This window comes from Salvelinus sp. IW2-2015, linkage group LG6.1 (assembly GCF_002910315.2).
Source record: "Salvelinus sp. IW2-2015 linkage group LG6.1, ASM291031v2, whole genome shotgun sequence".
Taxonomy (NCBI): Eukaryota; Metazoa; Chordata; class Actinopteri; order Salmoniformes; family Salmonidae; genus Salvelinus; species Salvelinus sp. IW2-2015.
This window is the reverse complement of record NC_036845.1, coordinates 8,488,361-8,511,272: the sequence shown is the minus strand read 5'-3', so window position 1 is coordinate 8,511,272 and position 22,912 is coordinate 8,488,361. Positions and strand designations below refer to the sequence as shown.

At 43.2% G+C, this 22,912-nt stretch overlaps 1 protein-coding gene across 1 annotated transcript in view; it reads left to right on the top strand.

The window, feature by feature from the left end:
- Positions 1 to 11,902, top strand: part of si:dkey-12j5.1 (uncharacterized) — a 28,726-nt gene extending 16,824 nt beyond the window's left edge. Inside the window, 1 exon segment of the mRNA XM_070443806.1 lies at positions 10,991 to 11,902. Coding sequence (XP_070299907.1) covers positions 10,991 to 11,167 — 177 coding nt within the window. The 3' untranslated portion in view covers positions 11,168 to 11,902.
- The last annotated feature ends 11,010 nt before the right edge of the window (positions 11,903 to 22,912 follow it).

The following is a 22,912-nucleotide window of genomic DNA, read 5'->3' as shown; positions in this document are numbered from 1 at the left end:
TAACTGATTTATAACTTTGTTGATGTGGCCAAGAAGTCCCACTGACGAGTAGCATAAGCTCACAAGCAGACAAGGGATGAGGTTAGAATCTAGTACTATTAGTTTGATAGCGAATAGACACGCTACTGAGTTAGTGTGAGTTTTAGAGTTAGGGTTGAGTAGGTACAGGCATTATTTGGACGGCTAGGGGTTACGGGTTATGTGTCGCAACATAGGGATGTTTCATAGATCGGACGAAACCAACTGGCTGGTGTGTGAATATCCCTTTGTTGTGTTTCGTGTGGCCTCAACCAACTTGCTCTCAGTTCTAATACTCAAATGCATGATGTGTCTGGTGTTAAGACTCATAATGAGCGGAGCTTCATGCAAGTCAGCATTGTGTCTACGTATCAATTTCCTAGCTCACAATGTTATTTGACCTCTTGATAAGCCACATGCTCACGCAGATCCGCTCCGCACTTGGTCACGCATACGACCTCTCGTAGTTCAGACACCTTAAGATATATGAACACTTAATGCAGCCTGATACAGTCCAGATACCTTGACTGTGAAAAGAATATGTGTTCTCGGTGATCGCACGCATCTTTATTTATCTTATGCCATGATATAAACTATAGGATCTAGGTTATTTCTCTGCATTTGTGTCTCAACAGTGTGTATGTTTTATGTAAGAGCCCATATTATTGGTGATTCTACTTCTTACCTTGTCAATAATTCAACCCAGAAATTAGCGCGTCGAGCAGTGGCTCTCTGGTCAGCATTCTCATTTTGTTGCCTTATAGGAACACAGTGCGTCCTAAAACTTTCTATAGTGTCCCGTACCTCTTCAACAACTTCTTAACCTCGCAGCTGTCGTACTCCGCGGCCTCTCAGATAAATCAGCTAGTCAAGCACACTCTTTTCAAATGTATTGGTATTTTTACAGAAAATCAAGTTTTGTAAGTTCGTGGTCATAGACACACTTTTATACTACATATTTAGTGTAAAATCAAATAAAGATTTACTAAAGAATGTGTTAGATATTGAAGTTTTTGTCACAACCCTAGCTCGTTGGGTGCCAGAGCATACTTATAGGACCAGGCACAAATAAAATATATTATATAATATTGCATCTATCATTATAGATCTGTTACTTTTCAATCCCCATTGTAACCCTGTGACATATAAAACCTTATTTGTTCATCGAATTGTGAATTACTCACCACAGGTTAATGAGAAGGGTGTGCTTGAAAGGATCACATAACTCTGCAATGTTGGGTTGTATTGGAGAGAGTCTCAGGTCTTAAATATTTTCCACACACAGTCTGTGCCTGTATTTCGTTTTCATGCTAGTGAGGGCTGAGAATACACTCCACATAGGTACGTGGTTGCAAGGCATCAGTGTCTTACAGAGCGATTTGCCAAGGCAGGATTCTGGCAGTGGCTTCTGATTTAAATAACATTTCACAGAAACGCTTGTTGCAATTTTGATGAAGCTCTCTTGTTCAGATATCAGTTAGTGGACTGAGGCAGGGCATGAAAGGGATAACGAATCCAGTTGTTTGTGTCATCCGTTAGGGAAAGTACCTGCGTAATTGCGCACCCAACTCACTCAGGTGCTTCGCTATAATCACATTTGACATTGTCCGTAAGCTTGAGTTCATTGCACACAAAAATCATAATGATGGAAAGACCTGTGTGTTGTCCTTGTTAATGCAGACAGAGAAGAGCTCCAACATTCTTAATCAAAGCCTCAATTTTGTCCCGCACATAGTTGTATATAGTTGTGGAGAGTCCCGTAACTCCTAGATTCAGATCATTCAGATGAGAAAAAACATCACCCAGATAGGCCAGTCGTTTGAGAAACTCGTCATCATGCAAGCGGTCGGACAAGTGAAAATTATGGCCAGTAAAGAGAACTTTAAGCTTGTCTCTCAATTTAAAAAAACATGTCAATACTTTGCCCCTTGATAACCAGCGCACTTCGGTATGTTGTAAAAGCATTACATGGTCGCTGCCATGTCATTGCATTAGTGTAGAAAATACACGAGTTCAGGGTCCTTGCTTTAACAAAGTTAACCATTTTCACTGTAGTGTCCAAAACGTCTTTCAAGTGGTCAGGCATTCCCTTTACATTTGTTACATTTAAGTCATTTAGCAGACGCTTCTTATCCTCAGAGCGACTTACAAATTGGTGCATTTCCACCTTATGATATCCAGTGGAACAACCACTTTACAATAGTGCATTCTAACTCCTTTTAAGGGGGGGGGGGGGTTTAGAAGGATTACTTTATCCTATCCTAGTATTCCTTAAAGAGGTGGGTTCAGGTGTCTCGGCAAGGGTTGTGATTGACTCCGCTGACCTGGCGCTGTGAGGAGTTGTTGTTCCACATTGGGTGCCAGAGCATGGCGAACAGTTTTGACTGGGCTGAGCGGGAACTTGTACTTCCTCAGAGGTAGGGAGGCGAGCAGGCCAGAGGGTGGATGAACGCAGTGCCCTTGTTTGGGTGTAGGGCCTGATCAGAGCCTGAAGGTACGGAGGTGCCGTTCCCCTCACAGCTCCGTAGGCAAGCACCAGTGGTCTTGTAACGGATCGGAGCTTCAACTGGAAGCCAGTGGAGAGAGCGGCAGGAGCGGAGGTGGACGTGAGAGAACTTGGGAAAGTTGAACACCAGCACGGGCTGCGGCGTTCTGGATGAGTTGTTACGGGTTTAATGGCACAGGCAGGGAGCCCAGCCAAACAGCGAGTTGCAGTAATCCAGACGGGAAGATGACAAGTGCCTGGATTAGGACCTGCGCCGCTTCCTGCGTGACGGCAGGGTCGTACTCTGCGTAATGTTGTAGAGCATGAAACCTACAGAACGGCGTCACCGCCTTGATGTTAGTTGAGAACGACAGGGTGTTTGTCCAGGATCACGCCAAGGTCTTAGCACTTGGGGGAGGACACAATGGAGTTGTCAACCGTGATGGCGAGATCATGGGAACGGGCAGTCCTTCCCCGGGAGGAAGAGCAGCTCCGTCTTGCGAGGTTCAGCTTGAGGTGGTGATTCCGTCATCCACACTGATATGTCTGCCAGACATGCAGAGATGCGAATTCACCACCTGGTTATTCAGAGGGGGGAAAGGAGAAGATTAATTGATGTGTCGTCTGCATAGCAATGATAGGAGAGACCATGTGAGATATGACAGAGCAAGTGACTTGGTGATATAGCCGAGATAGGAGAGGGCCTAGAAGAGCCCTGGGGACACCAGTGGTGCAGAGCACGTGGTGCGGAGACAGTTCTCGCCACGCCACCTGGTAGGAGCGACCTGTCAGGTAGGACGCAATCCAGCGTGGGCCGCGCCGGAGATGCCCAGCTCGGAGAGGGTGGAGAGAGGAGGATCTGAGGTATCACAGTATCAAAGGCAGCCGATAGGTCTAGAAGGATGAGAGCAGAGAGAGAGAGTTAGCTTTAGCAGTGCGGAGCCCTCCGTGACACAGAGAAGAGCAGTCTCAGTTGAATGAACTAGTCTTGAAACCTGACTTGATTTGGATCAAGAAGGTTCATTTGAGAGAGATAGCAGGAGAGCTGGCCAAGGACGGCGACGTTCAAGATTTTGGAGAGAAAAGAAAGAAGGATATGGTCTGTAGTTGTGACATCGGAGGATCGAGTGTAGGTTTTTTATCAGAAGGGGTGCAACTCTCGCTCTCTTGAAGACGGAAGGGACGTAGCCACGGTCAAGGATGAGTTGAATGAGCCGAGGTGAGGTAAGGGAGAAGGTCTCCGGAAATGGTCTGGAGAGAGGAGGGATAGGTCAAGCGGCAGGATTCTTGGCGGCCGGCCGTCACAAGACGCGAGATTTCATCTGGAGAGAGAGGGGAGAAAGAGGTCAAAGCACAGGGTAGGGCAGAATGAGCAGAACCAGCGGTGTCGTTTGACTTAGCAAACGAGGATCGGTGTCGTCCTTCCCTTGGCAGCAAGAGCCTCTCGGTGGTTGCTGAGTGTACCCAAGTGGCATCGGGAGCAACTGCTTGCACGCCATTACACTCCACTATGTCTCCCTGTCATGGCTTTTGCGCATCAGTACAGATACCAACATGAGCAACAGCTACGTTTGGCTACATACGGACCGTTAGTGGAATTCCCGCAGAGAGTAACGGTTAATGTGATTGGATGCTAATTATTTGACAGTCTACATGCATTTGAAACTGTGTGTATGTGTATATTAACATATATATAATATATATATATATATATATTATTATATATATATATATATATATACACATACATACAGTTGAAGTCGGAAGTTTACATACACTTAGGTTGGAGTCATTAAAACTAGTTTTTCAACCACTCCCCAAATGTCTTGTTGACAAACTATAGTTTTGGCTAGTCGGTTAGGACATTTGTGCATGACACAAGTCATTTTCCAACAATGTTTACAGACAGATTATTTCACTTATAACTAACTGTATCACAATTCCAGTGGGTCAGAAGTTTACATACACTAAGTTGACTGTGCCTTTAAACAGCTTGGAAAAGTCAGAAATTATGTCATGGCTTTAAAAGCTTCTGATAGGCTAATTGACATAATTTGAGTAATTGGAGGTACCTGTGGGTGTATTTCAAGGCCTACCTTCAAACTCAGTGCCTCTTTGCTTGACATCATGGGAAATCAAAAGATATCAGCCAAGCCTCAGAAAACAAATTGTAGACCTCCACAAGTCTGGTTCATCCTTGGAGCAATTTTCAACACCTGATGGTACCACGTTCATCTGTACAAACAATAGTACGCAAGTATAACATCATGGGACCACGCAGCCGTCATAACCGCTCAGGAAGGACGCGTTCTGTCTCCTAGAAATGAGCGTACTTTGGTGCGAAAAGTGCAAATCCTCCCAGAACAACAGCAAAGGACCTTGTGAAGATGCTGGAGGAAACGGGTACAAAAGTATCTATATCCACTGTAAAAAGAGTCCTATATCGACATAACCTGAAGGCCGCTCAGGAAGGAGAAGCCACTGCTCCAAAGCCGCCATTAAAAAAGCCAGACTACGGTTTGCAACTGCACATGGGGACAAAGATTGTACTTTTGGAGAAATGTCTTCTGGTCTGATGAAACAAACAAGGAACTGTTTGGACATAATGACCATTGTTATGTTTGGAGGAAAAAGTCTGGAGGCTTGCAAGCCGAAGAACACCATCCCAACCGTGAAGCACAGGGGTGGCAGCATCATGTTTGTGGGTGCTTTGCTGCAGGACGAACTGGTGCACTTCCGAAAATAGATGGCATCATGAGGTAGGAATTATGTGGATATTGAAGCAACATCTCAAGACATCAGTCAGAAAGTTAAAGCTTGGTCACAAATGGTCTTCCAAATGGACAATGACCCCAAGCATTCTTCCAAGTTGTGGCACAATGGCTTAAGGACAACAAAGTCAAGGTATTGGAGTGGCCACCACAAGCCCTGACCTCAATCCTATAGAAAATTTTTGGGCAGAACTGAAAAAGCTGTGCGAGCAAGGAGGCCTACAAACCTGACTCAGTATCACCAGCTCTGTCAGGAGCAATGGGACAAAATTCACCCAACTTATTGTGGGAAGCTTGTGGAAGGCTACCTGAATGTTTGACCCAAGTTAAACAATTTAAAGGTAATGCTACCAAATACTAATTGAGTGTAAGTAAACTTCTGACCCACTGGGAATGTGATGAAAGAAATWAAAGCTGAAATAAATAATTCTCTCTYCTATRATTCTGACATTTCACATTCATAAAATAAAGTGGTGATCCTAATTCACCTAAGACCGGGAATTTTTACTMGGATTAAATGTCAGMAATTGTGAAAAACTGAGTTTACATGTCCTTGGCTAAGGTGWATGTAAACTTCCGACTTCAACTGTATATATTTTGATGTGAGTCACATTTTTATTTGGCGTACCCCCGACGTCATTGCGTGTACCCCTGGGGGTACACGTACCCCAGTTTGGGAATACCTGCCTTAGAAGACTAAATACATWTTTTCCGTTGAGCAAGAGGTTATGTATACATCGATAGAATGAATGCTTCAATCTAGTTGACATTGGTAAAGTTCTCTTTCATCTCTGTTTCTCTCGCGCAGCAATAACCCCAAAAAACGGGAATGAGTTTCTGTGCAAAATGTCCAAATTACCAACATTTTACCAGTTAGAGGGAGTTAAAAGCTGTGAAAACGACCCAACATGTTTCTGATAAGATTTCATTTTGGCTTGGATSCCTATTTTATGTGGTTGAAATACTATCAGCTTTTTCGATGCTGATAAAGATGGGACCATTTCTGACAGTCCCTAACCGCGCATTCATTCTCTCAAGATACATAAATAATATTTCTCCACTGCTCTTTCTAAGTCAAAATTTACATTTGGTGTATAATTTTACTGCAAGAACTGCTTAATTCTGCAGGAGTTAATATTAAGACTGTGAGTGGTTATAGACCCACAGTTAGTGTCCAGATTTCAGTTCCTATTCCATTTAACCCATCTGAACAGTACAGGTCCCTTGACATATTTGAAGTCCCAGTCTTGTGACTGTCAGATTTGTATAGCTCCTCACAACCATCACACATCATCTTTCCCATATATGACTTTTCTGGTCCTCCTTCTCTTTATTTTAAACTCCATTTCGCKGCTTTTCTCTTATTGAATTATATGCCGACATTGTCCTTTTTGCCTCAGTAGACCAACTTGAACTTTTTCTGCCAGTGTTCCCAAAAGCATTTGGCAATTGCTGTGTATTTGGCGCCTGTACAGTTAGGCCCTGAAGCTTAGGCTTACACACTGACGTAAGATACAAATAATTAAACAAAACCCCCAATGTAACCTTTAGTTATGAATTGCACAATAATTATACATTTATATGATTTTTTTCTTTATTCAACCTGCCACCCATCAGCCCTTAATCCACAAAATAAACCTGCCCACCCCGCGGATATAACTATGGGGACTGTGGGTTAGCGTCAACCCGCGCATTGCTAGTGTGTGTGTGAGAGTCTTCCCTCGTAACAGACCAGTGTTTGTGAGCATGCTAATTATTAAAGTGTTCAGTCTCAGAGTTAGTCAGAAAAACAGAAAATGTTAATGAGACCTAGTTCACACTGGCTTGTTTAGACACAAGTCCACTTCTAGCATACTTAATTATGTTGTTAGCACTCTTTGTGTGAGTGTGCATATTTAATTACATTTTTGCATGTCTGTGTGTGTGCATGTGTCTGTGCACATTTGATTATGTTCGTTGAAATATCTCCATTATTAATTTCCCGTCTGATGAATGTGCTTCACCACATTACTTCTAAAGAGACAGACCCCGTTTCTCTTCGGCTCTCTCTCATGGAAGGTTACAAGGGGGTTGGATGATGGTTGACCTTGACACCCCTACAACCATCTCTCAACCATTCTGAGAGGAGAGAAGAGGAGCTGTAAACTTTTAGCCCCTTATAAAGCCACAAATAGCTGTATGCAATTTGTATGTTTGTCACAGGACACAGGCATGAACGCCATGCATAATGTACACATATACACATACATACACACACACACACACACACACACACACACACACACACACACACACACACACACACACACACAGGTAGTGGTGTGAACAGTACATGTCTTTGGCAATGTATCTCTCTCTAGGGGAGTCGTACACACATACGTGCACACACCAGGGTTTCTGTTAGCTGACAATAGCCGGCTTTCGGAGTAAAATATATATATTTTTCAGCCTTTAAATAAAACTGTCCAGCGAAGAAAAATAATCCCATGGCAAAATATAGCTTTTTGGAAATACCAGTTGTTGTAAACATTTGACCACTCATGCTTAATGGTCTATAGGTTAATTTGCATAATTTCGTGGAATTAAATTGGCGCGCGTGTACGTTCGTTAGTCGTTATGTTTATCACATGCTCACAGCATACAGACACAGAACCTATGAGAGGAAAATCTGTCAGACAGCGCGAGAGCTGSTGCTACAGCTTCTCAAACAGCTCATTAGTTGCTGCTGGAGTTAAACATGCTCTTATAAGCCCAGTCATTCTAAAACAATTCTAAATCCACGATTTAAAAAGAGCTAGGACTACTATTTTTATTTCTCAACTGGTAGGCCTAATTGAAGCGCACTTCCCATTCGCCATTCAAGTGCATGTAGGCAACTTTAGGCAGGCTTCAGGGCGTCGCACATCACTTTGCAATGAGCTGGAAGCCAGTATGCATTTTGAAAACATACTTAATTGTTTGAAACCTGAACATTTTACTTCATATGATGAGGCATGTCTTACCTTGCTTCAAAGTAAAATCCGACCGTAGAACTGGGGAGGCAATTATTTATTTATTTGTCCAGTAGCCAAAGGCACAATCATAGTCATATTAGCAACCCATGCTAGTTGTTGCATCTTTAAATCTCCCCTCTTTCTAAATTTCGAATGTATATTTTTCATCTGTCACATGAAACTACTCGCATGTGCGGTGTGCTTTTGACAACAGTGTCTTACCACTAATTGCGTACATTCGCGCGTAGCCTTGTGCACATTGCTGCGCTTATAATGTGAAGAATGAATACTTTATCAACGTTCTAATCTGTTGCATCAGCCTCATTGCTTATACATGTTTTAATGTAGCCTAGGCCTAATGGTTGTATGAATTTGGGATCTATTGTCCCACAACTGTCCCAGAGTGTTTGGAATAGGCTATTTCTTTCTCAACAAGCTGACCAATAGAATAGGTCAACTTTTCTACTATGTGGATAGTAGATTGACATAGGCTAGTGATTTGTCTGTTACTCGTCTTGTTGGCTGAGGAAAAGTATATGTGGCAGTTATTCTAACATCTTCAAATTGCTCATCAGAATTCGGTAAGACGGACGCACACAATTGCATTGTCGACTTGCATGTTCTGAGTAACCATTATCTAAATGTGAGTTCTGTTATTCTGAGCAGCGTGGGTGGACGCCCTAATCAGGTTGRGCAGCCAATGCATATAGGTCCGGTAAATCTCTCAAATGTTTGTGAAGTTAAAATGCTGCCGGTCAAATGTCCGGCGCCACATTTTCCTAACAGAAACCCTGACACGCATACACACACTATTAACACTTCACCACTCCTGGAGTTCACTCACTCCTTTCAACCACAGCATTAAAATTACATCACACACATACCCTCCAAGTCATCCATACCCTAAGGGATCGCCTTTAGCTCATCAAAGAGTAAAACGCTTGACCTCCACTTGCTCCTTCCCACACACACTAATTTATACACATACACTCTTTTACTCCACACACACAATGCTGCCTCTCTCTGTGATGTTTTTACTATTGATTTCACCTCCTCTGCTGTTAACCATACTCCACCATCCCTCAGCCTCTACTCCCCAACACTCCACCTCTCACATCATTCCCTACCCTGCCCTCCTCATCTCCRGAGAGAGTGTGTGTGGGTGTGTGTTTCTAGGTTGGAGTTTGAGCAGTGATCTGTCACACAGACAGGAAGGTCACTTGTGGAGCAGAGAGAGAAGGGGAGGATGGAGAAGGTGAAGAAAGTAGTGTGGGTCAGGAGGAAAAGGTGAAGCATGGAGGGAGTGGAGACACAGCAGGAGAGATTTGTGGGAAGTTTGAGAGGAGCTGAGATAGGAGAGGGGGATTGTGATTTAGAGGGAGGTGAGGAGAAAATACTTGATCTCTATTAGTCACCCAAAGAAAGAAAGAAAGAAAGAAAGAAAGTAAGTCTATCATTAATTTTGCCTCAAGGGCACATCGACTCGCTTTCACAATTTCTGCTTAGCTTTTTATATGAGATATGTGCCATTTATTGTATGTACACTTAATCAACCTGAACCTCAAGAAAATATATAGGGATCTGGAGAGGGGAGGAGGGGAGAGAAAGAGGAAGGAGAGGGTGAGATAGTTAAAGGGTTCATTTCCCTCCTCTCTCTTCACAGGTCTCACACACCCTCACCCCCTGTCACAACGGCTTAGGAAAGACGTGTCATTGGGGGGGGTGTGTGTGTGGCAGTGGCCAGATGTGCCTCAGAGTTTCCAGGCTTTGAGGGAAAGCTTCTTCTTCTCACACACAGAGAAAGACACAAACACTCTCTCACAKATACACACCACACAGACAGCCAACCTGTGAAAGAAGGGAGGAAAACTTACATTACTCTAAATGAGAAATGGGTTTAATTGATTGTGTGGCTTTGCTGAGCTCAGCACTCTTCTCTAATGTATAACACWGTTWAWTWAACWAACGGCTATCGCAATGAAAAATGATACTATCCTGGCAGATGCGTTCCTCTTTATAAATGAGTATTCCATAAACGTCACAGCTTAAGTTGAATAAGTACATTTTATCGATATGCCATGCTACTCAAGTGATCAGCTTGAAAATGAAGGACATCAACTGTCTCCAAATGAGCTCCTAGGGGGCCAAGCGTCTTCAGTCAGGGCCTACTGCTTGGTGACTGTTCCTGGGGCAACACCAACGCATGCACGTACGCGCACACAAACTATTTTGGCCGGGTTACACTGGCAGTGTGAAGGTGATCTGTTCCTGCTGCTGTTTGTACTTTGTGTGCGTGTGCACGTGCGTGCGTGCATGGATGAGACAGAATAATGCAGTTCAGCCCAGATTCTCAGACCTGCTTATCTCCCTCACTAGAGGAGAAGTTGTTTCGAGCAAAAGGAATGTGTGTGTGCGCGTGCTGATTGCTGTGGTAGTGGGTTCCGTTCTGTTATCAGTCCAGTGCTTCCACTCAGGCAGAGTTTTATACACCGGGAAATCTACTGGTCCCGTCTACAGGGGGACCAGCTTTTGTAATGGTCCCGCTTCACAGCACATTTCACTGAGATAACAACAGCAATACTGTGTATGTGAGAGAGAGCAGAGAAATATCCTATCCGCTTTCCTTGTTCTGCTGAGCCCAATACACTAGGAAAGAGGCATTTTTCACATTAAGTCCTGGTGGAAACGTGCATGTATGTAACAAACTGTGTCTCTCTCTCCAGCTGTACGTGAAGTTGCACTGTGACGACGGGCCCATACTGGAGCACATAGAGCAGCTGCTGGTGGAACTGGGTGGTGAGACAGAGGGGGAGGAGGGGGAGACAGACCCTGCCCTGGATGAAGACTTTGAGCCCAGCAGTGACGATGAGGAGGAGGAAGAGGATGCCATGGAACATTGACCACACCCCTCTCTCTCTCTCTCTCTACCAGTGATCTAGTGGTAAAACAGTGGGTTAGTAACGCTGAGACGTTCGTGGTGAATAAAGTAACGCTCCCTATATTTCCAATGTCTTTTTCTGCGATAGGTGGGGAAATAAAAAAGTACGTAAACAGTGTTTAGACTGCATACCACTCTCTACTTTTATAGTGCACTATTAACTCGGACATTAAATAAAGGTAAAGTTTATAAAAAAAAATTAGTTTATGAAGACCTCTTACCTATCTCTGTACACCTCACAAACTAGACCCAGATGCAACACTTTGTTGAAAAGCAGCAGATGGGCCCTTGAGAGGGGATGACTGGGCCCTTGAGTTTTCTCTGAATCTTTCTCTCGCTCGCTAGATATTGTCTGTATCGTGTTCTCAGAAGTGCCTTTCTGCTGTTCAACCCTGAGTTTCCCAGAATCATATGACCWCTATCTCTGTCATGTTAGTGCTGAATTGTTTTCTGTATTAGAAAGGAGTGATTGACATGTCGACACGAGCTTTGTTTCCATTGTCCTGGAATGAACCAAATAAAAAACTACTTGGATACTGTTTTGAGAGAAAAAGACAAAGAACAATCTGCTTATTTTTTGGATACATGTTGTAATAATGAGGTGACTGTTTGCTTCCCTTCATGACCCAGACTCACTTTAGAAAGAGATTCCAATATGAATGTGACCTGCTAAAATAAAGAACTAATACAGAACAGATACTGTGGTGTTGTAGAGTTCATGAGAGGAGTGAGCATTAAGAGATGGATGAAGATTCAATGTCACATGCACAAGTACAGTGAAATGCCTTTCTCGCAAGCTCTAACCCCAACAATGCAGTAATCAATAACAATGTAATACTCACAATAACAAGGTAGAACAAAAACACAAGATATAACAATAAAGAAAATGATCAAGTCAGCACACTATATACAGTTRCAGTACCATATTTGCAATGTTAAGGGATACTGGATCGATAGAGGTAGATACTGTATGTATTAGGGGTAAGCTGACTAGGCATCAGGATATATTATAAACAGTAGCAGCAGCGTATATGATGATTGTATGTGAGTGAGTGGGTGTGTGTAGTCAGTATAAATGTATGCGTGTGTGTGTGTGTGTGCGCGCAAATTATGGAGTGAGTGTTTGTACTGTATGTGTTGGAGTGTAAGTGTGTAGGGCCATGTGTGTGTGCATAGATAAGAATAAAATACAAGGGTCAACTCCGATAGTCCATGTAGCCATTTTGTTAGCTAACAGAGGAGAGAGTTGAGAGGAGTGACAGATGAAGAGAGTGAGGGTTGAGAGATGAGTGTTGTACACACACAAATCTCAAACACAATGTTTCTCTCTCAAGGACCTTTAAGGCTTTATAGAAGCAGAATGTAGGAAGAAAGGGTTGAGACAGGTGAGCGTTCATTGAGACAGGTGAGTGTTATTCAGTTGTCCCCATAAGGAGAACACTTTTTGGTTCCAGGTAGAACACTTTTGGGTTCCAGGTAATTCATCTTCACAGAACATGCAACTCCTGTAAAGCAGCCAATAAAAAGTCATTTTCAAACATTTGCCAAATTTAAATGAATGGGAAACCACCATGAATGGGAAACCATTCTAAACAGTGCAAATGATGCGTMTGGTTCCATATCAAATAAAAGTTTATTTGTCGCCATATGCAGAATAGCAGATGTTAAAACATGTAGAGTGAAATTCGTATGTTTTTAGTGCCATAAGTGCAGTAAATGTCTAACAGTACAATACTAACGCACATAAACAAGAAACAAGAAATGAAGAAAGCTGACCTGGCTGGCAATATCAGAATGAGAAATGTCAGAGTCCACAATATAAATACGTGGTGTGTATAGACAGCATGGACAATATATAAGTAGGAAAAGGTATGTACAGCAGTAGTTATACAGGATGAACTATGTCAAGAATACAGTATGTGTACTGTAAATGTAAAGTGAGTATTCAATTAACTTAGTTTCTCATGTCACAGAAATGATCATCTCCATTTGAAASATAGAATGATGGGGAATCTAAAGATGCAACAACTAGGATGGCTTGCTAATATGACTAGGATTGTGCCTTTGGCTTCTGGACAACAAAAGAAAGTTGATATGAAAACCAATAGAACAGGAAAGAAATGCTGGTTTCAATGGCATATGAAGAAGTCTTTATAACATAATTGTCTCTGTGTTTCTATGGTCAGATTTTTCCTAGGCTACCTTGAAGCAAGGTAAGACATACCTCATAATATGAGGTAAAACATTCAGCTTTCAAACAATTAATGAGTTCGAAATGCATTCTGCCTCCAGCTCCCATTGCAAAGTGGTAGGTGATGATGGGCTGATAGCCTGCCTATGTAACGGCTTTCCTCTTCCTCCTCTGAGGATGAAGAGTAACAAGGATCGGAGAACCAATGCGCAGCGTGGTAAGTGTTCATGATGAGTTTTAATAGAACAAAACTGAACACTGAAATACAAAACAATAAAGTAACGAACGAAAACCGAAACAGTTCTGTGTGGAACATACAGACACGGAAGACAACCACCCACAAACACAACAGAAAACAGGCTACCTAAATATGGTTCCCAATCAGAGACAATGACTCACACCTGCCTCTGATTGAGAACCATATCAGGCCAAACGAGAAACCCAACATAGAAACACAAAACATAGATAACCCACCCAACTCACGTCCTGACCAACTAAAACAAAGAAATAACACAAGAACTAGGGTCAGAACGTGACAGCCTACCATTGCCTATGCACTTTAATGGGAAGTATGCTGTGGTGCATGTCTGATAAATAAGATACATGAGGACTAATAAAAATACACACGGCTCAATTTAATTCCACAAAATGTAGCAAATTAACATATAGACCAATAAGCATGACGTTCAAATGTATTTCCATCTACTAATATTTCCATGAATGTATAAAAAGCATTATTTTGCAATGGGATTGTATTTTCTCCTGATCAATTTGGCTGGCAACAACTTTATTTATTGGCTTTTACATTTTTTTATCGGCCAAAGGCCGGCAATTACTGATAATAGAAACCCTTGTGTGTGTGTGCTTGCACGTGTGTGCATGGATGAAGCAGACTAATGTAGTTCAGCCAAGATTCCCAGATCTGCTTATCTCCATCACTGCAGACTAGAGGAGAAGTTTCATTTTGGAGCAAAAGGAATTAATCAGTGTGTGTGTGTGTGTCTGTTTCTGTGTTGTGATTGCTGTAGCGTATGCATGTGACAGTGGGTTGTTCTGTTATCGGTCCAGTGCTTCCACTCAGGCAGAGAGAGTATTATACACAGGGAAATCTACTGGTCGCCCCCCACAATAGGCTTTTATAATGGTCCCGCTTCACAGGGTATTTCACTGAGCCCAATACACCAGGAAAGAGGCATTTGGTAGCAGTCACACTAAGTCCTAGTGGAAACGTGTATGTATGTAACAAATATTTATTTGCGTGTGTGTGTCTCTCTCCAGCTGTATGTGAAGTTGCGCTGTGATGACGGCTCCATACTGGAGCACATAGAGCAGTTGCTGGTGGAACTGGGTGGTGAGACAGAGTGGGAGGAGGGGGAGATAGACCCTGCCCTGGATGAAGACTTTGAGCCCAGCAGTGACGATGAGGAGGAGGAAGAGGATGCCATGGAACATTGACCACACCCCTCTCTCTCTCTCTCTACCAGTGATCTAGTGGTAAAACAGTGGGTTAGTAACGCTGAGACGTTCGTGGTGAATAAAGTAACGCTCCCTATATTTCCAATGTCTTTTTCTGTGATAGGTGGGGAAACGCTTGGGCAAAATAAAAAAGTGTGTAAATGGCGTTTAGACTGCATACCCCTCTCTACTTTTATAGTGGACTATGAACTAATTAAAAAACAACTTGGATACTGTTTGTTCTTTGTATTCTCCTCTCAATCTGATAATTTTTTGGATACATGTTGTAATAATAAGGTGAATGTGTGCTTCCCTTCATGACCCAGACTCACTTTAGAAAGAGATTCCAATATGAATGTGACCTGCTAAAATAAAGAACTAATACAGAACAGATACTGTAGTGTTGTAGAGTTCATGAGAGGAGTGAGCATTAAGAGATGGAGGGGGTAGAGATAGATGAGGGGAGAGGAGTGACATGAAGGGAGAGAGGAGAGTGAAGGTTGAGAGGTGAGTGTTGTAGACACACAGGCATGGTCACTAACTATAACTATAAATGTTTTGTCTTTATCTGTTGTGGTCTAGTACTGACTTTTTGCTAGCTAGGGCCATCTACTTTAAGTGCTGCCTGTCTTCCTAGTGGTCTACTTGGTGTGTGTACTGCTGACTGCTCATCATTTGCAGATAGTRGTTGACACACAACCAGGATCAAGGGGCAGGGCAATTTGCGACTTGTTTTGGTAATCAGTGGCTTTATTGGAGGGGGAGTGGTTTCACCTCTCCTAGGCAATCAGCAATTAGTATAGGGAGGCGTGCTCTCCACCTCTGCTAGGCAATTAGAAATGAGTGTTAGTTCTTCAGTGTCCCCTGGTTTCTCAGTGGCAGCTGTAAGCGACGGTCGTGTCAGTTTTGTCATAAACTAAGAAGGTTGACGAAACTAAGACTGTTCTGCGGAGTTGTTCTGCGGAGTTGTTCTGCGGAGATGTTGGAGGAAGGAAAGAGAGGAATGCTCCACACCACGCTCTCACTTGAGTATCTTACCTAGTTATTTACAGATCTCATTTTGCTATTTTCTTTTAGCTTTGTCAGCTATGTGTGTGTTTTCTATACCTGTTTGCACCTCTCCCTGTAGGCTTCAACCCTTCTAATTTAGTGGACCCTGCACGTGCAAACCATGTGGAATTCTGGGTCTCTGGCAGCATTTGGAACTGCTGATTTGCAGTCAAGAACACCGAGTTCATCTCTGCCTATGCTGCCCTTCAGTCCCTTGGCTTTTTGGTCCTGACGGAGACATGGATCACCCCAAAGAACACTGCTGCTCTTTCTTCATCTGACTGTTTTCTCTCATAGTCAGAAAGCATCTGGTCGTCGCGGTGGTGGCACAGGTCTACTCATTTCCCCTAAATGGAGTTGATCTTTTCTCCCTCTCACTTATCATTGCTATGCGGATGACACTTAACTACTTCTCCCCCCCCCCCCCCCCCCCCCCCTTCTGACACCCAGGGGGTGACACGTATCTCTGCGTGCCTGGCAGATATCTTAACTTGGATGTTGGCCCACCACCTCAAGCTCAACCGTTGACAAGACGGAACTGCTCTTCCTCTTGGGGAAGGTCTGCCTGCTCAAAGACCTCTCATCGCAGTTGACAACTCTAGTGTTGCCCTCCCAGTGCAAAGAACATTGGTGTGACCCTGGACAACACACTGTCCTTTCTCTGCAAACATCAAAGCAGTGACTCGCTCCTGCAGGTTCATGCTCTACAACAACTGTAGAGTATGACCTACCTCACACAGGAAGAGGTGCAGGTCCTAATCCAGCACTTGTACTCTCCCATCTGGACTACTACAACTCGCTGTTGGCTGGGCTTCCTGCTTGTGCCTCAAACCCTGCAACTTATCCAGAACGCTGCAGCCGCTAGTTTTCAACCTTAAGTTCTCTCATGTCACCCGCTCCTCCGCATACTCACTGGCTTCCAGTTGAAGCTCGCATCCACTGCAAGAACATGGTGCTTACCTACAGAACAGCAAGAGGAACTACCCTCCTGCCTTCAGGCTATGCTCAAACCCTACTCCCAACCAAGCACTCCATTATGCTACTCAGGTATCTTGGCCTCCCACCCTACGGAAGGGCAGTTCCTGCTCAGCCAGTCCAAGCTCTTCTGTCCTGACACCCAATGGTGGAACTAGCTTCCCCTGAAGCTAGGACAGCAGAGTCCCTGCCCATCTTCCAAAAACCTCTGAACTGTACCTTTAAACAGTATCTTAAATAATCCTCCTCACCTCGACAATCCCCCCCCCCCCCTTCTAGCTCTGACTCTACTGATGGCTACGTTGAGGAAAATGTACTTTCTATGCCTGTGCCACCTAAATATCTTAAGATGAATGCAGTAACTCAAAGTTGCTCTAAATCACAAAAATGTACAATGTTTTTCCTCCAATTTAGACAAACACAATCTCGTAGATTATTCTCTTGTTGCCTGACAAGCAGCCGTACAATCGCACACACACAAAAAAATACCCACAAATCTTCAGTGTAAGAGGATTGATTCAAACTTGAAGGGTTTGAATCAGTGGTGGGGAAAAAGTACTCAATTACATACTTGAATAAAAGTGAAGATTCTTAATAGAAAATGACTCAAGTGAAAGTCACTCTGTAAATAAACTCAGCAAAAAAGAAACGTCCCTTTTCAGGACCTGTCTTTCAAAGATAATTTGTAAAATCCAAATAACTAAACAGATCTTCATTGTAAAGGGTTTGAACACTGTTTCCCATGCTTGTTCAATGAACCATAACAATTAATGAACATGTACCTGTGGAACGGTCGTTAAGACACTAACAGCTTACAGACGGAAGGCAATTAAGGTCACAGTTTTGAAAACTTAGGCTCTTTAGTGTCTTTCTACTGACTCTGAAAAACACAAAGAAAGATCCCAGGGTCCCTGCTCATCTGCGTGAACGTGCTTAGGCATGCTGCAAGAGGCATGAGGACTGCAGATGTGCCAGGCCTCAAACCTGACTCAGTTACACCAGCTCTGTCAGGAGGAATGGGCCAAATTCACCAACTTACTGTGGGAAGCTTGTGGAAGGCTCCCAAAAATTTGACCCAAGTGAAACAATTTAAAGGCAATGCTACCAAATACTAATTGAGTGTATGTAAACTTCTGACCCACTGGGAATGTGATGAAAGGAATAAAAGCTGAAATAAATAATTCTCTCTGCTATTATTCAGACATTTCACATTCTTAAAATAAAGTGGTGATCCTAACTGACCTAAGACAGGGACATTTTTACTAGGATTAAATGTCAGGAATTGTGAAAAACTGAGTTTTTAAATGTATTTGGCTAAGGTGTATGTAAACTTCCGACTTCAACTGTAAGTATTTAGACCTTTTGCTATGATACTCGAAATTGAGCTCCGGTACATCCTGTTTCCATTGATCATGCTTGAGATGTTTCTACAACTTGATTGGAGTCCACCTGGGGTAAATTCAATTGATTGGACACGATTTGGAAAGGCACCCACCTGTCTATATAAGGTCCAACAGTTGACAGTGCTTGTCAGAGCAAGAACTGAGCCATTTCTGCAGCATTGAAGGTCCCCAAGAACAGTTGCCTCTATCATTCTTAAATGGAAGAAGTTTGAAACCACCAAGACTCTTCCTAGAGCTGGCCGCCCGGCCAAACTGAGCAATCGGGGGAGAAGGGCCTTGGTCAGGGAGGTGTCCAAAAACCCGATGAGCTCCAGAGTTCCTCTGTAGGGATGGGAGAACCTTCCAGAAGGACAACCATCTCTGCAGCACTCTACCAATCAGGCCTTTATGGTAGAGTGGCCAGACGGAAGCCAGTCCTCAGTAAAAGGCACATGACAGCCCGCTTGGAGTTTGCCAAAGGCACCTCAAGACTCTCAGACCATGAGAAATAAGATTCTCTGGTCTGATGAAACCAAGATTGAACTCTTTGGCCTGAATGCCAAGCCTCACATCTGGAGGAACCCTGGCACCATCTCTACGGTGAAGCATGGTGGTGGCAACATCATGATGTGAGGACAATGACACTAAGCACACAGCCAAGACAACACAGGAGTGACTTCGGGACAAGTGTCAATGTCCTTGAGTTGCCCAGCCAGAGCCCGGACTTGAACCCGATTGAACTCTGAAAATAGCTGTGCAGCGATGCGCCCCATCCAACCTGACTGAGCTTGAGAGGATCTGCAGAGAAGAATGGGAGAAACTCCCCAAATACATGTATGCCAAGCTTGTAGCGTCATACCCAAGAAGACTTGAGGCTGTAATCGCTGCCAAGTGTGATTCAACAAAGTACTGGGTAAAGGGTCTGAATATGTACGTAAATGGTTATTTCAGCTTTTAATTTTTAGTAAAGTTCTAAAAACCTGTTTTTACTTTGTCAGTATTGGGTATTGTGTGTAGATTGAGAGAAKAAAAACAATTTAATCAATTTTAGAATAAGGCTGTAACGTAACAAAATGTGGACAAAGTCGAGTGGTCTGAATACCTTCCGAATGCACTGTAGACTGAACACGAACAGTAAAGTGTTAAGGGCAATACAAATAAAGCAGAAAGAGGATATGGCTGTTGAATCATCTGCTTATTCTAGTCCATTCACACCACTCTAACCTACTTTATGCTTCACACACTATGAAAAACCTCCTGGATCTGAGACAGATAAACACACTATGTTAAATCAAACACACAAACACACCGACCTAGGTGCATCTTCACGCCTGTTAGCTAACCCAACACAGCACAGCACTTCGTCTCTTTGAAGAATTCCCACACCGCTAAACAGGAATGTTATCTGAGATTCCGGACTGATTATCATCAGGCCGGTGGGAGAGAGAGCTGCTTTGGGAATGCTGGGGTTTAGATGAGGAGAGCTGATTTTGGATGTGTGTGTGTGCATGGGGGGTGTGTGTGCAACTGCGTTGGTGTCTGCAGAGTGCAGGTATATACGGAGTGCACAAAAAATTAGGAACATCTTCCTATTGAGCTGCACCCCCTTTTGACCGATGCTGACCCATGTTTACTCCAAAGCTTCCCACAGTTATGTTAAATTGAKTGCATGTCCTTTGGGTTGAGGACCATTCTTGATACACACAGGAAACTGTTGAGGGTGAAAAACCCAGCAGGGTTGCAGTTCTTGACACTCAAACCTGTGCGCCTGGCACCTACTACCATAACCCGTTCAAAGGCACTTCAACATTTTGTCTTGCCCATTCACCCTCTCACCGATCCTCGACTTCGGTGATGTCATTTACAAAATAGCTTCCAACACTTTACTCAGCAAACTGGATGCAGTCTATCACAGTGCCATCCGTTTTGTCACCAAAGCCCCTTATACCACCCACCACTGCAACCTGTATGCTCTAGTCGGCTGGCCCTCGCTACATATTCGTCGCCAGACCCACTGGCTCCAGGTCATCTACAAGTCTATGCTAGGTAAAGCTTCGCCTTATCTCAGCTCACTGGTCACGATAACAKCACCCAGCTGAAGCTGGAGACTTATATTTCCCTCACTACCTTTAAACATCAGCTATCTGAGCAGCTAACCGATCGCTGCAGCTGTACATAGCCCATCTGTAAATAACCCACCCAATCTACCTACCTCATCTCTATATTGTTTTTATTGACTTTTCTGCTCTTTTGCACACCAGTATTTCCACTTGCACATCATCATCTGCTCATCTATCACTCCAGTGTCATTTTGCTAAATTGTAATTACTTCGCTACTATGGCCTATTTATTTTCTCACACTGTATATAGACTTTATTTTTTTCTATTATGTTTTTGACTGTACYCGTGTTTATTCCATGTGCAACTCTGTGTTGTTGTTTGTGTCGCACTGCTTTGCTAAATCTTGGCCAGGTCGCAGTTGTAAATGAGAACTTGTTCTCAACTAGCTTACCTGGTTAAAGAAAGAAAGAAAAAAAATTATAATAAAAAAAAAAAGACAATCCAATTGTCTCAAGGCTTAAAAATCCTTCTTTAACCTGTCTCCTCCCCTTCATTTACTGTGCAATTATTGAAGTGGATTTAACATGTGACATCAATAAGGGATCATAGCTTTCACCTGGATTCACCTGGTCAGTCTATTTCATGGAAGAGCAGGTGTTCCTAATGTTTTGTACACTTAGTTTGTATGTGTGTGTAGTTGTGAGTGAGTTTTATTAATCAGAACATGAGGCTTGTGGGAGAGAGCTAATCCTGGATTAACAGATTAGAACACTTGCGTTGTCATAACAACACATTGATTGGGACTGAACATTGATCACTGTGTGTTTGTAGTTAATTAGTGAGTTAATCAGGCCATCTTGCAGGGGATTAATGAAGAAATCATCAAATCTCAGAATTACAACAGGATCCTACTAAATTAACACATCAGACCTGTGTGGGTGTAACCTCCCTCGCCCACACACTCTCCCTTTCTCTCATTCTCTCTCTCTTTCTCTGAGCGAGAGAGAGAGAGAGAGAGAGATATCTAAGCTTTCCTGATGAGTATGATAGATAATGCCCCCAAAGGGATAATACTTCCTAAAGACAGTAACATCCTGGAAATTTAGAGTGATGGATCCTCTGTAAGTGGTGTGATTAGAGACAGATTACAGATTAATAGATACAAATGACCAATTAGTGTAAATGACCAATTAGTGTAAAAATATCAGAARTGGGCTGCCTGTAAACGCAGCCTTACACACACACTGTGTAATAGCTGAGAGTATGGATTTAAAGTGGCCATAAATAAACATTCTAATATACTGGCCCTTTTTATAGGATCGCTGTAGAGAGGGGTGTGTGTATTTTTATCATTGTGGGCGGTGTGTGGGGTGTATGTGTGTGTGTGGGGGGGGGGGGGGGCTCTGAAGCCTCATCTGTCTGTCAAAAAACATCAGTGAAAAGTTTTTAATTAAAATGAAGTATTCTGTTTTCCCTCTCTACAGTACAACAGAGTCAGTAGAAAGGAGGCGAACTCAGTCTCTACTTAGCAGAAACTCACAAACTCTCATTAACTTTCTCAAAATTGAACGCCATTCATTAATGATCTCACTATTCTGTCAACTCTACTTCTAACACCGCCTGCTCTGCTCTCTCTCTCTCTCTCTCTCTCGTTCTCTCACTCTCACTCTGTCCTATCTCTCTCTCTTTCTGTGTGGTGTGTGTGTGTGAGAGAGAGCATTGTGATTGTAGTGTTTGTCTGTGTATACATGAGTGCTGTTATCTTTAGTAGATACAGCTGTGCTTCAGAGATAACATAACCAGCCAATTAGCCATGCTGTCTTAGAGCGACACCTCACATCTGACTGCTGTACACTGTAGTTACAAACAGTGGTTTCTGTGTGTGTGTGTGTGTCTGAGATTGTGTCACCTCCCTTGTTTTCATAAATCATTAGGCCACAGAAAAAGCCTATTCCCGGTCGTAAATCACCACACACACACACACACACACACACACACACACAGGGTTTTGATTTAAGTGATAATGATTTAATCAGTCACTGACAGACAACAGGAAATGCTGTGACATCATGATTAATAATGGCCCTTTCCCCTCATCCTGGGGTGTGTGTGGTTTGTGTATGTGTGTGTGTTAGCGTGTGTGTGTTTTTGTTGTTACAGAGTGTCATACTGGTGAGGTTCTTTCTCTCTCAGCAGTACACCTCCTACATCACTCCATGCTATTGCTCACCCTCAGAGAAGTCCGACTGAATGTTAACTTCAGTGAGCTTTGGGTTCAGCATCGCTGCTTCACTTCAATAATAACCATTGTGTGTTTTGTGGTGTGTGTGTGTTTGTGTGGTGGTTCAGTCAGAATATGTGTGTGTCTGAGAGATGGTAGGGGAGGATTGATGGCTGACTGGTGTAGCTTGATTTTGAAACATACACTAATTATCAGTGCCTTCAATTTGAGTGTGTGTTTAAGATGAGAGGTTTGATGCTGTAACGGGTGCTAATTATTGCTGCTCTGGATTTCACTCAATCTGTTTGATCTGCTGTCCTGTGGAGACGGATCGAGAGCGTGCGTGCACTGGCGCGCGCGCGCGCACACACA